At 32.2% G+C, this 14,887-nt stretch overlaps 1 protein-coding gene across 7 annotated transcripts in view; it reads right to left on the bottom strand.

Annotated features, from left to right (window-relative positions):
• Positions 1–14,887, bottom strand: part of DMD (dystrophin) — a 2,282,785-nt gene that overhangs the window by 1,344,297 nt on the left and 923,601 nt on the right. For all 7 annotated transcript variants that reach the window (XM_074220296.1, XM_074220284.1, XM_074220285.1 and 4 more), the window contains 3 exons: positions 9,212–9,322; positions 6,598–6,771; positions 4,110–4,265 (listed from right to left, as the gene is read on the bottom strand). In XM_074220296.1, the coding sequence (XP_074076397.1) occupies positions 4,110–4,265; positions 6,598–6,771; positions 9,212–9,322 (441 nt within the window). The remainder of the gene's footprint in view (positions 1–4,109; positions 4,266–6,597; positions 6,772–9,211; positions 9,323–14,887) is intronic.

The raw sequence follows: 14,887 nt of genomic DNA, 5'->3' as shown, positions 1-14,887 counted from the left end.
AACCAGCCTGTACCTCCAGAATATAACTCACAGATGGTAAGGGGGTCAGGGGTGATGGCAGAAAGCTCTCTGCTCACCCTAGGGCAGGACTCTCCTGTTTGCCCACACTCAGATCCAGGTTGCAGTTTGGCCTTCCATATTAAGATAGCAGGGGTTCCTCCTCACAGCTCCAGGGCAGAGGAGAGTACCTGTGGTCATCTACATATCAAAATACAGGCAAGAGAGCATATGCCCTTGGAGAATAAAGGTCCCAGTGGGGTGTAGCAAAAAATCCCCAAAGTGGATGTCCCAATAATACTCAAAAGCTCAGGAAGCACCCCAAGACCAGGCACAGACTGGAGAAATGAGTAAGCAGAGAAAAAAGAGGAACACCATTGAAAAATACATTGTCTATGATTCCAAGAAGGATCAAAATACTCAATCTGAAGATGAGGAAGTACAAGCTCCTGGATCTAAAGATTCCATGAAAAACAGAAGTTGAGCTCAGGCACTGACAGAGCTCAAAAAAAGATTTTGAAAATCAAGTAAGGGAGATAGAAGAAAAATCAGGAAAAGAAATGAGAGAGATGCAGGAGTCAGCAGCTTAGTCAAGGAAATCCAAAAAATGCTGAAGAAAATAATATGCGAAAACCACCATAGGCCAAATGGTTAAAACAGTTCATTAAGTTATTGAGGAGGGCGGCTAGGTGACTCAGTGGATAAAGCACTGGCCCTGGAGTCAGGAGTACCTGGGTTCAAATCTGGTCTCAGACACTTAATAATCACATAGCTGTGTGGCCTTGGGCAAGCCACCTAACCCCATTTGTCTTGCAAAAACCTAAAATAAAAAAATTTAATGAGGAGAAGAATGCTTAAAAAGCAGAATTGGACAGATGTAAAAGGAGATAAGAAAACTCTCTGAGGAAACATACCCTTCAGATGTAGAATGGAGCTAAATTAAGCTGATGATTTTATGAGAAGTAAACACTAAAAGAATGCAAAATTAGAAGAAAATGTGAAATATCTCATTGAAAAAAGAATTGATCTGGAAAACAGATTCAGGAAAGATATTTAAAAAATTATTGGGATGGGGGGCAGCTAGGCGGTGTAGTGGATAGAGCACCAGCCCTGGAATCAGGAGTACCTGAGGTCAAATCTGACCTCAGGCACTTAATAACTACCTAGTTATGTGGCCTTGGGCAAGCCACTTAAGCCCACTGCCTTACAAAAAAAAAAAACCTAAAAAAAGCTTTTTGGGATATCTGAAAGTCATAATCAGGAAGAGTCTTGACCTCATTTTTAAAGAAATCCTACCGGAAAATTGCCCTGATATCCTAGAAGCAGAGGGCAAAATAAAAATTGAGAGACTATATTGATCTCCCCTGAAAGAGATCCCCAAAAATCCAACCCACAGGAATATTATAGCCAAGTTCCAGAACTCCCAAGTAAAAGAGAAAATACTACAAGCAGCCAGAAGGACACAATTCAAATATCGTGGAGCTGCAGTTAGGATCACACAGGACTTAGTAGCAACTACATTAAGAGCTAGTAGGGCTTGGAATATAATATTCCAGAAGACAAAAGAGCTTGGCATGCAACCAAGGATCAACTACCCAGCAAAACTGAACATACTCTTCCAGGGTGAAAAGATGGACTTTCAATGAAACAGGGGAATTTCAAGTGTTCCTGTTGAAATGACCAGAGCTGAACAGAAAATTTGACCTTCAGATATGGGACTCAGGTGAAGCATAGACAGTGGAGGAGAAGGGTTAAACATGAGGGACTTAATGATGATGAATTGCATGTATTCCTGCATAGAAAAATGATATTGATAACACTTATATGAAACTTCTTTAATAGAGCAGGTAGAAGTAGCTTTTATAGATGCAGCATGGAGAGAGCTGAATCCGAAGATATTGTAAAAATGAAGTTAATGGCTAAAAAGGAAATGCACTGGAAGTAAGAGGAAGGAGAGGTGGAATACGCTAAGATATTCTGTATAAAAGATAATTTTTAATTTTTTTATAATTTTCAATCAATTACTTGATTATTTATTTACAATGAACTTTTGCAATGATATGGAAGGGGAGAGGTGAGGGGAATGAGGGAACTTTCACTTCCATCAGAAATGGCTCAGAGAGGAAACAGCATACACACTCAGTAGGGTTTAGACATCTAGAGTAAAAAGGAGAGAAGGAGAAAGGGGGAAGGGGGGGTGTGGGTGATAGAGGAGAGGGTAGATCATAGAAGAGAACAGTCAGATATAACACATTTTCTTTTTTACTTCTTGCAAGGGGCTGGGATTGGGTGGCCTGTCCAGGACCACGGAGCCAGGTGGTTTCTGGGTCTCAGGGGTGGTATATAGGCTCAGGGCCTCTTGGCTTCAGGGCCGGTGATCATCCACTGTGCTACTCAGCTACCCTGACAGCACATTTTAGAAGAGGAACAGAGTGAAAAGAGAGAGAAACTATCATAGATGGTAGTGGGGAGAAATGAATGGAGGGAATTACAATCAGCAACAGCAACAGTGCCAAAATATGGAAGTAACTTTTATGACAGACTTATCATAAAGAATGTGATCCATCTGAGACAGAGCTGATGGTATCAGAACACAGACTGAAACACATTTTCCCCCCTTTCCTTTATTTCTCATGAGGGTCTATTTGGGGGGGGTATTATGTTTACTCTTAAACATAATATATTTTAGTAATATATTTTAGTAATGTATTAATATATTTTAGTAATGTATTAAAAAACATCACTTGTACAAAATATTCATATCAGCTCTGTTTGTGGTGGCAAATAATTGGAAATTAATGGAAATGTCTTTCAGTTAGGGAATGGCTTAATAAAATGTGGTATATGTATGTGATGGAATACTATTCCATTAGAAGCCATGAAGGATGGGAATTCAGGGAAGCCCAGAAAGATTTGCATGGACTGATGCTGAATGAGATGAGCAAACCCAGAGGAACATTGTGCACCCTCGCAGCAACATGGGGGGGATGACCAACCTTGATGGACTTGCCCATTCCATTAGTGCAGCAATAAGGTACAATACTTTATTTTTCTTCCTTAGGGATATGATTTCTCTCTCATCACATTCAGCTTAGATCAATGTATACCATGGAAACAATGTAAAGACTAGTAGACTGCCTTCTGCAGGGGATGGAGGGAGGGAAGCAAGATTAGGGGAAAAATTGTAAAAAAAATCAAAATAAAAAAGCACTTGTTTAACAGTGTTAGGGAAATGGGTATAAACTTTGAGAAAGAATATTATAACTTTCCAACAGAAAATTTTGAATTACAGTAAAAATGTGACTAAAATACTCATACTCTTTGATATAGGATTCCTACTTCTTGTTAAATGTCCCAAAGAGGACAATGATAAAAAGCAAACTCTGTATATAACCAAAATTTTAAAAAAAACCACATTTTTCATATTAGCAAAGAACTTAAAACAAAGCAGCTCATTAACTGGGAAGTAGTTAAATTTTCAAACATGTATGTAATAGAAATGTAAAAGAAATGCTATGATGATTGCAGAGATGCAAGAAAGAATGATGAAAAGTACATAGAAACAGGAAATCAGTATCCACTAGGACTACAGTCATTTAAATGGAAGGAAAAATACTTAAAACCAAATGATGTGGAATTAAAACAACTAAGTTTAAACTCATAGAAAAGACTTGATAATATACCTTTCTTCTTTCCTTGCAGAGGTGGAAAACTGGGTTGGGAATGCTTCATAAAATGTTGGATTGAACATGTAGCTTCGTTTTGCTACACTTTTTAAAATCCTTTTTTTATTCTTCACTAGAAGAGATGGTTTTCTTAGAGGAATTTAAAACAAAAGATTTCAAGGCAAATGAAAATGAATAAGGCTATAAGAAGGATTAATTTAAAACAACCATGGACTTTGAATGCTTTCACAGAACATATTGATTGTTTTCAATAAAACTTTCAATAAGTATTGTTCTTTAGGGGAAAAAATAGATGGATTAATTTCAGAGGTATAAGAGAGCAAGCAAATAATTGTTATCACTCATCACAAAACATACTCTACAAATCAGAGACAAGGCTGTAGTTTGTGTTATAGCCCAAAGAAAAAAAAATTCAAAAGCACCTACCTTCGCACCCAGCTCATTATAATGCAACTTCAAAGCAGTCAATCTTTCATCAAGTTCTTTGGGATTTTCTGTCTGTTGTTTCTGCACAATCTGTCGACCAGTTTTTATTACATTTTCCACCTCAGACTTTACCTCACTGAGGCTTTTGTATAATTTCTAGGTCAAGAAACACAACAAACAATGTAAATTGAAAAATAATGAAAGCTAACAAAGAAGCAAAAATAACAGGGGTAGGCATTGTGTTGGTAATCTCTATTGTACCATCATAAGGAACAACTGTCAGAGTGTAAATGGTAAAGTCCAGTGTTTTTAGTTTTTTAAATTAGCTTTGAGCTGGGAATGGGGGTACACAGAGAAGGTAGAGGTTAATAGATCTCTAGAGCTCAGGAGTTCGTAGGTCAATGTGAACTAAATCAATGGGGTGTCTCAGAAGCAGGGTCCACCAAGCAGTCTAAGAAGGGATGAATCAGCCCTTGTTAAGAAATGGAATAGGTTAAAGCTCCCATGATGATCATTTGTAGGAACTAGCCTAGGACTAGTCCCTTCATTTTCAGCCTTGGCAAGAAAGGGAGACCCATTTTCATTTTTTTTTCAAACGTTGGAACTTATAAAGACAGATATAATTCATGATTGAAAACAGTAACTTATTAATGATTTTATATATGTATAGATGTGCATGTATATGCACATGATTGTGCACTCATATGTTTAATATGTCAAATGAGGTCAATCTGTTCTCTATCCTTTACATTATATTTCAGAAGGTCTCGATATTTATTTTGTATCGATTTATTAGGTTGGCTTTTTTCATTAAATTGGCATAATAGTTTTTACAGAGATGGTAAATGATGCTGATAATTCAATACTTTTTCCCTTTTTTTCCCCACTGAAGTTCTATTCTTATACTTCTTCATTTTTTGGAGCTTATTCTAAGTTATACATTCTCTGCCACTGAAATGCCAGCTTTGATATGTCCTGCTAAGCAGCGAAAGATTCAAAAACCTTCCTAGTGATAAAATATTATTTAGAGTCCAACTTATATTAATTTGGAGGAGGTTCATCACCAAAGGAGGATTATTGGGAGATTATCATTGTTTTTACTACTGCGATTCATAAAGTTGTCTACTAAGGCAAAAGAAAGTTGCCACTTGCAAACAGAGAGAATATATACACCAATTTAATCATAGATCTTTTTTTAAGTATTGAAGTATTACTAGGATAATGGGACAAGTTAACTGAACTACCACATTAATTAAAATTCTGGACTTTGATTATGTCTTATATTTCATGCCTCTATCTCTGGATATTTGGAAGCAGCTACAATTCCTCTCTTTCTCTCCATCTCATTTTCTTATGCAGCTAAAGTACTACTTTCTTCATGACACCAATGAGACCCTTCCTGTATACTGAATCCCTACTTTGTTGATAATATCAATAATTATTCCCCAGATTTTCTACTGAACAAGTAAAAGTAGTGGACAAATGAAAATTTTTTTTCTGTTAGAAATGAAAAACAACCCTATTTGTTTTGTGTGCCATTAAAATTTTATTAAACCTCCTCTCAAACTTTACATAACATGAGATTTGGCACCTTTCAATAATAATTATATTTCAGAATTACAATAATCACATATTATAATTACTGATGTATGTACCTCATTCTTTAATAGAGTATAAGTTCAATGATGGCAGAAAGGATAATTTAGTAAAACATGATATTTTACTCAGTACCTAAACCAATTTGCAATATCTTAATATGCACACATGGATTTCAACCTAAGGGGGAAAGGGCTTATTACATTTGAATGATGCTGTTCCTCATCCCTTTTTCTTGAATAAAATTGTCTTGAAGGCAAAGTGCATACATATCATCATTTCTCTACAATGTTTAAAAATATTAAGAAAATATTAGTTGTAAATAATGATTACGTCAATTGGTTTATTTTTATTATTCTTGACAACTTCCCTAAAGCTGGACTAAGCTGATAATTGTCTTGAATAGTTTCTACATTTTGATGTGCCCTGTCATATCTATGTATATAACTGGCTTATATGGATATAATTTTATCTCAACTTATTTTTATTGTCAAAAATATTGTGAGGCATTTTTGTGGCATGATTAAAGATGTGTTACTAATGAAATGTTCCCTTTCTGAATGGTTCATCATGAGTTTCTTTTGATCTGTGTTTTGCTGTTCAAGGAGAAATGTAAACACTAGGATGAGTTCAAGAGCATACATATATACAAATATAGGGATGTGTATATATATATATATATACACATATATACTTATAGTATTTAATAAATGACAGAGAACTTAAAATTTCAGCAAAATTACAGATATAAAATTTCTTACAAGCCACTGAAATCTTTTGTTGCAAAATATGTAATGAAGGCGCCAAATAATGACTTCCCCAAAATATTTTATATGATCAAACACATCTCTGAGTTTTTTATAAGTTGCTGACTTTTACCAGATATACATACCATGCAATGATCCAGCTGTGACTGCAGTACTTCCTGTTCAATGCTCTTCATTTCCAATATAGGGAATTGTATTTTCACTTCATCTAACACTCTCTTACTTTCCTCTAGACGCTGCTCAAAATTGGCTGGTTTTTGGAATAAGCGGAACTTCACAGAAACATCCTGTAATTTTTTCTGTAAAGGCAAAGTAAATGAATAAGAAATATTCTGAAGTAAAAAACTTGTTCAAGCATTTATTTGTAAGTATTATCAACTTATGGAGCTACCTTAAAAGTCATTAAGCTTGTTTTAGCAAAATACCTGCTTTTTACCTTCTTCTTGAATATTCTTCTTAAAATTGTTACAATCTTGCATTTACATAGTGCTATATGTTTACAAGGGGCAGCTAGATGGCTCAGTAGATTGAGTTCTGGACCTGGTGTCAGACAGATACTTGCTAGTTGTGTGACCTGGGCAATTCATTTAACCTTTGTTTACCTTAATCTACCTTAAAAGGAAATGGCAAAACACTTTGGACAGTATGGTTCATGAGATCATGAAGGGCTGGAGAGGTCTGAATAACAACATCGTATGTTTAAAGAATAATTTCATATTGAGCTTACAAATACAATAACTTATTTTTCCCCTCATCAACCTAGACCCTAGCACAGTGATTTATTTTGTTTTAGTTGTATAGTCATTTCTCATTTGTTTTTTTACCTTTTTTGTGACATCACTTGTGGTCTTCTGGGCAAAGATACTTAGGTGGTTTGATTAATAAACATTTGCTGGATGATGACTCAACTCTTATTTTCAAAATGAAGAAATGGTCACATGGATGAGTGATTTGTCTAAAATTACTGCTTTTAGTAGGATCACTTCTTAATGTAGGAATGTGTTTGAACAAAGTTTAAAAGTTTAATGATGGGGTTCTTGGAATGAGGGAGAAATTATATATATATATATATATATATATATATATATATATATATATATATATATATATATATATATATATATATATATACACACACACACATACACATACATACTTTTAAATGTAATTTAAATTTTTTTCGCAAGGCACTGGGGTTAAGTGACTTACCCAAGGTCACACAGCTAGGTAATTAATTACGTGTCTGAGACCAAATTTGAACTCAGTACTCCTGACTCCAAGGGTGGTGCTCTATCCACTGTGCCACCTAGCCGCCCCCAGTAATTTAAATTATTAACATTTCTTCTAAAGTTTATACATTCAACAAAACAATAAATTTCCCATGATTTATACCACTAGAGGATTTCTGAAGTACAAATGTTCACCCTGAAAATTTAAGAGGCTCTTGTATCCAATCTTGTTAAAGTTGGCTCCAATGTACCCCTAGATTAATGGAACTCCTTCCCAGGTATTCTGGCTCCAAAGCCAATGTTAAACTATATAAGCATTAAAATCAGTAAAACTTCTTAGCCTGTGAAGTGAGAGGAAATTTTAAAGTATATCTGACATATCTGGTTCATTTTATTGATTAGGAAAAATAGACCCAGTGAAGGGAAATTACTTTTACAAAGTAAAACAGTCATTTAGAAGGACTATCTCCTGGATTCTTTCTTATTTATCTTTTAATAAAACTATATACACATAGCAATAAAACTGCATCATTTAACTTTATTAAAATTATCAATATAAGAAAGATGACATGGCACAGCATATTGAGAAATGGAATTGAATTTAGGAAAACATAGTTTTGAGCTTTGTCTCAGATACTAACCATATCTATGGGAAAGTCACTTAATAGTCATTTCTTCATCTGTAAAATAGTTACTAATGATAATGATGATAATAATATAATTTTCATATCCTTTAAACTTATTGGAGCACTTTATGAACATTTTATTATCATTTTTTCCAAATTGTTTAACTGTATTACCCTGTGTGGAATTTTTTTGGCAAAGATACTGGAGGGAGGGGTTTGCCATTTCCTTCTCTAATTTATTTTACAGATGAGAAAAGTGAAGCAAATAGAGTTAATTGAATTGTTCAGGATCACAGAGGTAATAAGTATCTAAGGCCAGATTTGAACTTATGAAGATGAACTCAACTCTAGGTCCATCATTTTATCCACTGTATCACCTAGCTAGCTATGATCTCATAAATATAATCTCACTTAACCCTTACAATAAGTCTGGATTGTAGCTGCTATTGTAATCTCTATTTCACTGATGAGGAAATTGAGGCAGACAGAATTTTAAATGATTTGCTTAAGGCCACAGATTTAATAAGTAAATGAGGCCAGTTTTGAATTAAGGTCTTCCTGACTCCAGGTTCTATGGACCTGCCTCTAGATAGCTCCTATGTCTCGGGATAGTTGTGAGGTTCCAAAGGGTCAATATATGTAAAGCACTCAATAATATTTGAAATATTATATAAATTTTAGCTTTTACTAATTGTATTATTAATATAGCTAGTCCTAGAATAGATCAGATATAAAGTAGTATTGCTTTACTGTAAAGCCATGCTCATATTCTTAAACTATTTTGTCTATGTAGGCAAAAATCACTTATCTAACATCAACCACCATGCTGACAGATTCAATATTTCATTTTATTCTAAGATTTTATCTGAAGTCTAGGATCATACCTGTGCTACTTCAATCTGGGTAAGAACTCTCTTGGCAGTATCCTTTCCTTGGTTACGTTTCTTCATTTCTTCTAAGCTTATCTCATGGCTTGTTAAATCAGATTGGATTTTCTGTTGGGAGGAAAAATATATAATAATTTGTCTTTTGACAGTCATTATGAAATATAAATCATTTAATTTACACATTTCCACATATACATATATATATATATATATATATAAAATACATTTTAATTGCTATCTTTTGTCTTGACACCAATAGTAATTGGCTAATTGGAGAGGAATGGGGAGGAATTCCCCATCCTGATATTTTATAATTTTTTTTATCCATCCCTCAACTAATACACATTTACTTGGCTTCTACTTTTCTGCTAATACAAAAAGCACTTCTTTGAGTATTTTCTGGATTTTAAAAAAATGTTTATTATTTTCTTCATATAAATAATAAATTCAGCTATAGGACTGTTGGGTTATAATGTATAGGTAAAGTTATTTTTTTTAAAAAGTCTAAAATAATTATTGGTAACTATTAGAAATACTAAAAGCTTCATCAATAATGTATTGATATGCCTTTCTTCTCACAGCACCTAAAAATTGAATTTCTTTTTTTTTTATCATCTTTGACACCTCATAAGGTATGAACATAAACTTCAGTTGTTTAATTTGTTCTGCTCTTTTCAAATGGTTATAATACATAAATCCCTTTACAAAGAATTTTTGATCTCTTATTCTGGGTAATAATATGTTTATTTAAATTCATTTCTTATCTTAAAGTTTTAAATTTAATCTGATATCTAATGTAAATTATTTCACAGTTTCGCTTATTTTATTTTCATCAATCACTTTTTAGTAAAAAAAAACTATTTTAATTATGTGTAATCAAAATGTTGTGTTATGAGCTCCTCAATCCCTTCTTTGGTTTAAAATTATTCCAAAGCCATATTACTGAAAGGTATCTGTCTCCTTCTGGTCTTCTTTTAATTCATTTTTTATTTCTTAATAATATCTTTTAGAATTGGAAATCAAGTAAATGTCCTTCAGTTGGGGAATGGCTTAGCAAACTGTGGTATATGTATGTCATGGAACATTATTGTTCTATTAGAAACCAGGAGGGATGAGAATTCAGGGAAGATTGGAGAGATTTGCATGAACTGATGCTGAGTGAGATGAGCATAACCAGAAAAACACTGTACACCCTAACAGCAACATGGGGGCAAAGATCAACCTTGAGAGACTTGCTCATTCCATCAGTGCAACAATCAGGGACAATTTTATGCTGTCTGCAATGGAGAATACCATCTGTATCCAGATAAAGAACCATGGAGTTTGAACAAAGTCCAAGGACTATTTCCTTTAATTTAGAAAAAAAACCTGATATCTTATTGTCCGATCTTGTTATTTCTTATACTTTATGTTTCTTCCTTAAGGATATGATTTCTCTCTCATCACACTCAATTTGGATCAATGTACAACATGGAAACAATTTAAAGACTGACAAACTGCCTTCTGTGGGGGGTGGGGGGAGAGAAGTAAGATTAGGGAAAATTGTAAAACTCAAAATAAATAAAATCTTTAATAAAAATATCTTTTATAGTACACTGAAGGCTCAAATTATTTTGGAACTCATTTTGGTAGATTGGATATGCTTTTAGAAGAATTTAATTTCTGTCAAACCTTTAAATTTACAGATTTTGCAGTTTTTGTAAAGAGAAGAAATCCTCTCTCCAATAATTTGTTATTGGGGTCATCAAACACTCATCTACTGATTTGGTTGGCACCTGTTTTTTTGACTGATCTAATTTTTTCTCTCTCATGTTTTCAGGTGGTTTTTGTTTGTTTTGTTTGTTTTGTTTTATTTTAAGCATTACCAAATAATTTTGATGATTACTGATTGACCAGCATTGCATTGACCCCACTTTTGTTCTTGTTTTTAATTACTTTCTGGAATCACTATTCCTCCAAATAAATTTTGATTTTCTTTATTCACATTAAAATTTAGCAAAGCATTAAATAGACAAATTCATTTAGGCAAGATTATAATTTTATATTATTGATGTGGATAAATTATGAGCAATGAATCTTGCTAATTATGCTTTTTTTCTTAAAATTATCTTATAATATTTGTAGCTAGTTACATAGCTATGCATACTATACAACTTGGTAGGCTAATATATATTTTATTCATTTTCAAGTTGTTTTTTTAATATAATTTGAATGTAATTTCTGTGAGTACCATATTTCTGGAGTACTGTGTAGAAATTCAATTTTGTGGATTTATCTCATATCTTGTAACCTTCTTGAAAATATTATCTTAAATGGTTTAACTTATGATTCACTGGATTTTTAAAACTATAAAAAAGCATATGGTATCAAAACTTATTTTTGTCTTTTCATTAGAAATATTCATATCTTTGATTTTGTAACTTTGTGTTATTTATATATATATATATGTTTATATGTATATATACACATAACATTTCTATAACTTTGTCAAATAATGGCTCTTGTTTTGTCATTATTTTTATAAGGATTTCTAGTATTTTTCCATTATGTATCCTCTCATGCCCATGTTTTAAGGTGTTTTTTTCTTTTTAAACAGAAATGAATATTGTGTTTCCTCAAAACTTCTTTTTACAATCTACCAAATAATCGTGGTTCCCAATGTTGCACTCTCTTTAGTGAATTATTATTCTGGATATATCTCTCTATATTCCTCTCAAGAGTTTTATTTGAGATTTTGCATGAAATCCATGATTTGGAATGATGTTTTTATGATTTTCTGTTTTCTAGTTTTCATATAAGGGACTATATTTGTTTTATAAAGCAATTTAGTAAAAGACATTTTTGTCCCTATTATTTTTGTAGTTGAACTATAGCTTCCTTAATTTAATTTTATTACTTTGTATATGGATGTTTTATATATGTATATTTGTATATGTATATATGTGTACGTATATTTTTATTGATTCACATTCACCCATCTATTCCTTGAGCTTTTAGTATTGTGTATGACTATGTACAATAATTTCTAACTGATTGTTTGATTTCTTCTGTGCTATAAATTTACTTTGCTCATTTGTCCACTTTAATGTTTCTAATTGTCTGTATTTTTGTGTTAATCTCTAAGATTTCTTTTGTATTTGTCTTATGAAAGCTAACTTTTAAATTTTTTAGTCATTTTAATTGCATGAGTGGTTTATTGATTTTTTATGTTTTAGTCAATATATCTATAAATATTCCTTTCAGGGACAGTATTATCAATATCCTATCAATTGCAAGTTTCCTCATTGTTATGAATATCTTTAACATTATTATTTAATATTTCATTTATTTTCCTTTGATTGGCTCATCAATTACAATATTGTGACAGTCTACATTTTAGTCCATATCTTTTGTTCATATTTCCTTTATTAGTTACTATTGTATTTGTTAATATTAGTTACTATTAATTAATCATGCTAATATTGGTAATACAGAATTAAATTTATGTATCTAATTAAAGTATAAATTAATTAACATTATTTATTATTTTATTTTATGGCTATATTTATTATGAATCATATATTCATATCTGGAAAGATTTAGCAGATATATTGTTGAGCAAATGTTAGTTATGTTTTCAACTTCATAATATAATAACTAATAATTATTTCTATTTTTAAATATGTTCATGATTGTTCTTTATCCTAGCACATGATTAATCTTTTTGTACAAGTGTGATGATGAGAAATATGAATTGTTTCCTTTTACCACTCAAAAGTCACCACAAGGAAGATAAATATGACTAAATAGAGAAAAGATAGAACTGCTTTATTCTTATTTTGTTTGTATTCTCTGAAAAGAAAATGTTCACATTTCCAATAACAATAAAAATTAACTTATTTTCATATGCAAATAAGTAGGGAGATAGTTAAAAGGATAGCAAACTACCCTTGATGAAATGAAGACCTCTTTGCACAGATGAACTTACATCTTCAGGTCTGGAAAGAACTAGCAAATGTGGCTGCTTAACAAATACTTTTGATAGTTGACACATTATAGAAAATGAGAGGAGTACAAGAGTGGAGAAGGGCAAGCGTTTGAATGTTCAATAAAGGGAAGCAAATTGACTCTGGAAATTATAAACATTTGAGCTTGTCTTCTATTCCAAGTAAAATTCTAGAACACATTAAAGAAGAAAAGGTGGTGAACATTTAGATAATTAAAAAGTGATTACAGCATGGTAGTATGGCTTCATTAGGGACAACATATGCCAGACATTCCATTTCCTTTCTTCATAGAATTAAAAACTATTAAAGTAGAATACTGTAAATATGTTAATAACAAATTTTTACAAATCCTTAGTAAATTATTTTCTACTCTTCTTGTGGGGATGATGAAGAACTGAGAATGCAATATGACAACACAAATATATTTTTGAGTCACACTGAAATATATTTGAAGTCCCTTCAAAATCTTATCTATTCCTGACTTTTAGCTAACTGATTCCAATTCCTTTTGTGAATTTGACAAATTAGCAGAATTTGAGTCAGTGATATATTTATTCATTGACTTGGTCATATTTCAGTAAATCCAGTTCTGTCTAATATTTCATCATTTTATGCTTAAGTGACTACAACTATTAGTCATTATTACATTATTGTAAAAAAAGTTAGGTAATAAGAAAATTATAAAATTTATAGAAATAGTATGCAAATTAACTCATAGAGTATACTTTGATAAAACAATTTGTACAATTTTAAGCCAACAAATTTTTCTATAAAGTATTAGAATATAAACATTTTATTCCACCTCCATTCACTTTAACTCTCTGTTCTCCAAACCTTGTCTCAACTGACTCGTGGCTTCCTTGAGTTTCTTCACATTTGTTAAAATTCTACTTTCTGCAAGAAATCTTTCTTAGTTCCCTTTAATGTTGGTGCTTTCCCTCTGAGTTTATTTCCAATGTATGGTCTCTATATTTTTTCCACACAGTTATTTGTCTATTATATCTCCCATTAGACTGTGGGCTCTATGATAGGTCTATTTTTTCCTTTCTTTTTATTCCTAGCATTTAGAACAAAGCCTGAATCATTGTAGATGCTAATAATTGCTTATTGAATTGACTTGATCAACACTCTTAGTGCCTATCTCCATGCTATCTGTCCCTCTATCAAACTGGTGGAAATTTGGAGGATTAGCCACATACTTGAGGCCTCAAGACAAACAGGTCAGTTCTGAAAACTTTAAGAGAGTTGGTTGAAAATTGTATTTCAGGAAAGAATACAAGAATAATCCAGCTTTTGAGAGAGAGAATCATTCTTTGTCTTCTCTCTTGTGACTTTCAGAATTCAGTAAGGGGTAGAGGGATTAAAGATTTTCCTCTCCTCAGCAATACTATCTTGCATTAATGTAGTTACTCCAGTGCAGAACTTTGGAATGCAATTGAACTGCAGACCCTCCAAGTCTAGTACACTAGCCTAAATACAATACCTAAATATTCATTCTAGATATTAAGCATAACATTCTTCTTCTTATTCTATCTATAATGTACACATTCATTTTTTTTCTATTTAACCTGGAGCATAAAGAAATTAATGGTAAGGAAAATGTAAGGGCAGTACTTCTAAGTCTGAAAACTGAAAGCTTAGCAAAGAAATAAATATTTATATATCTTCTAAGGTCTCAAACATAAAA

This window comes from Macrotis lagotis, chromosome 1, assembly GCF_037893015.1.
Source record: "Macrotis lagotis isolate mMagLag1 chromosome 1, bilby.v1.9.chrom.fasta, whole genome shotgun sequence".
Lineage (NCBI taxonomy): Eukaryota > Metazoa > Chordata > Mammalia > Peramelemorphia > Peramelidae > Macrotis > Macrotis lagotis.
This window is presented reverse-complemented; position numbering and strand designations above follow the sequence as displayed.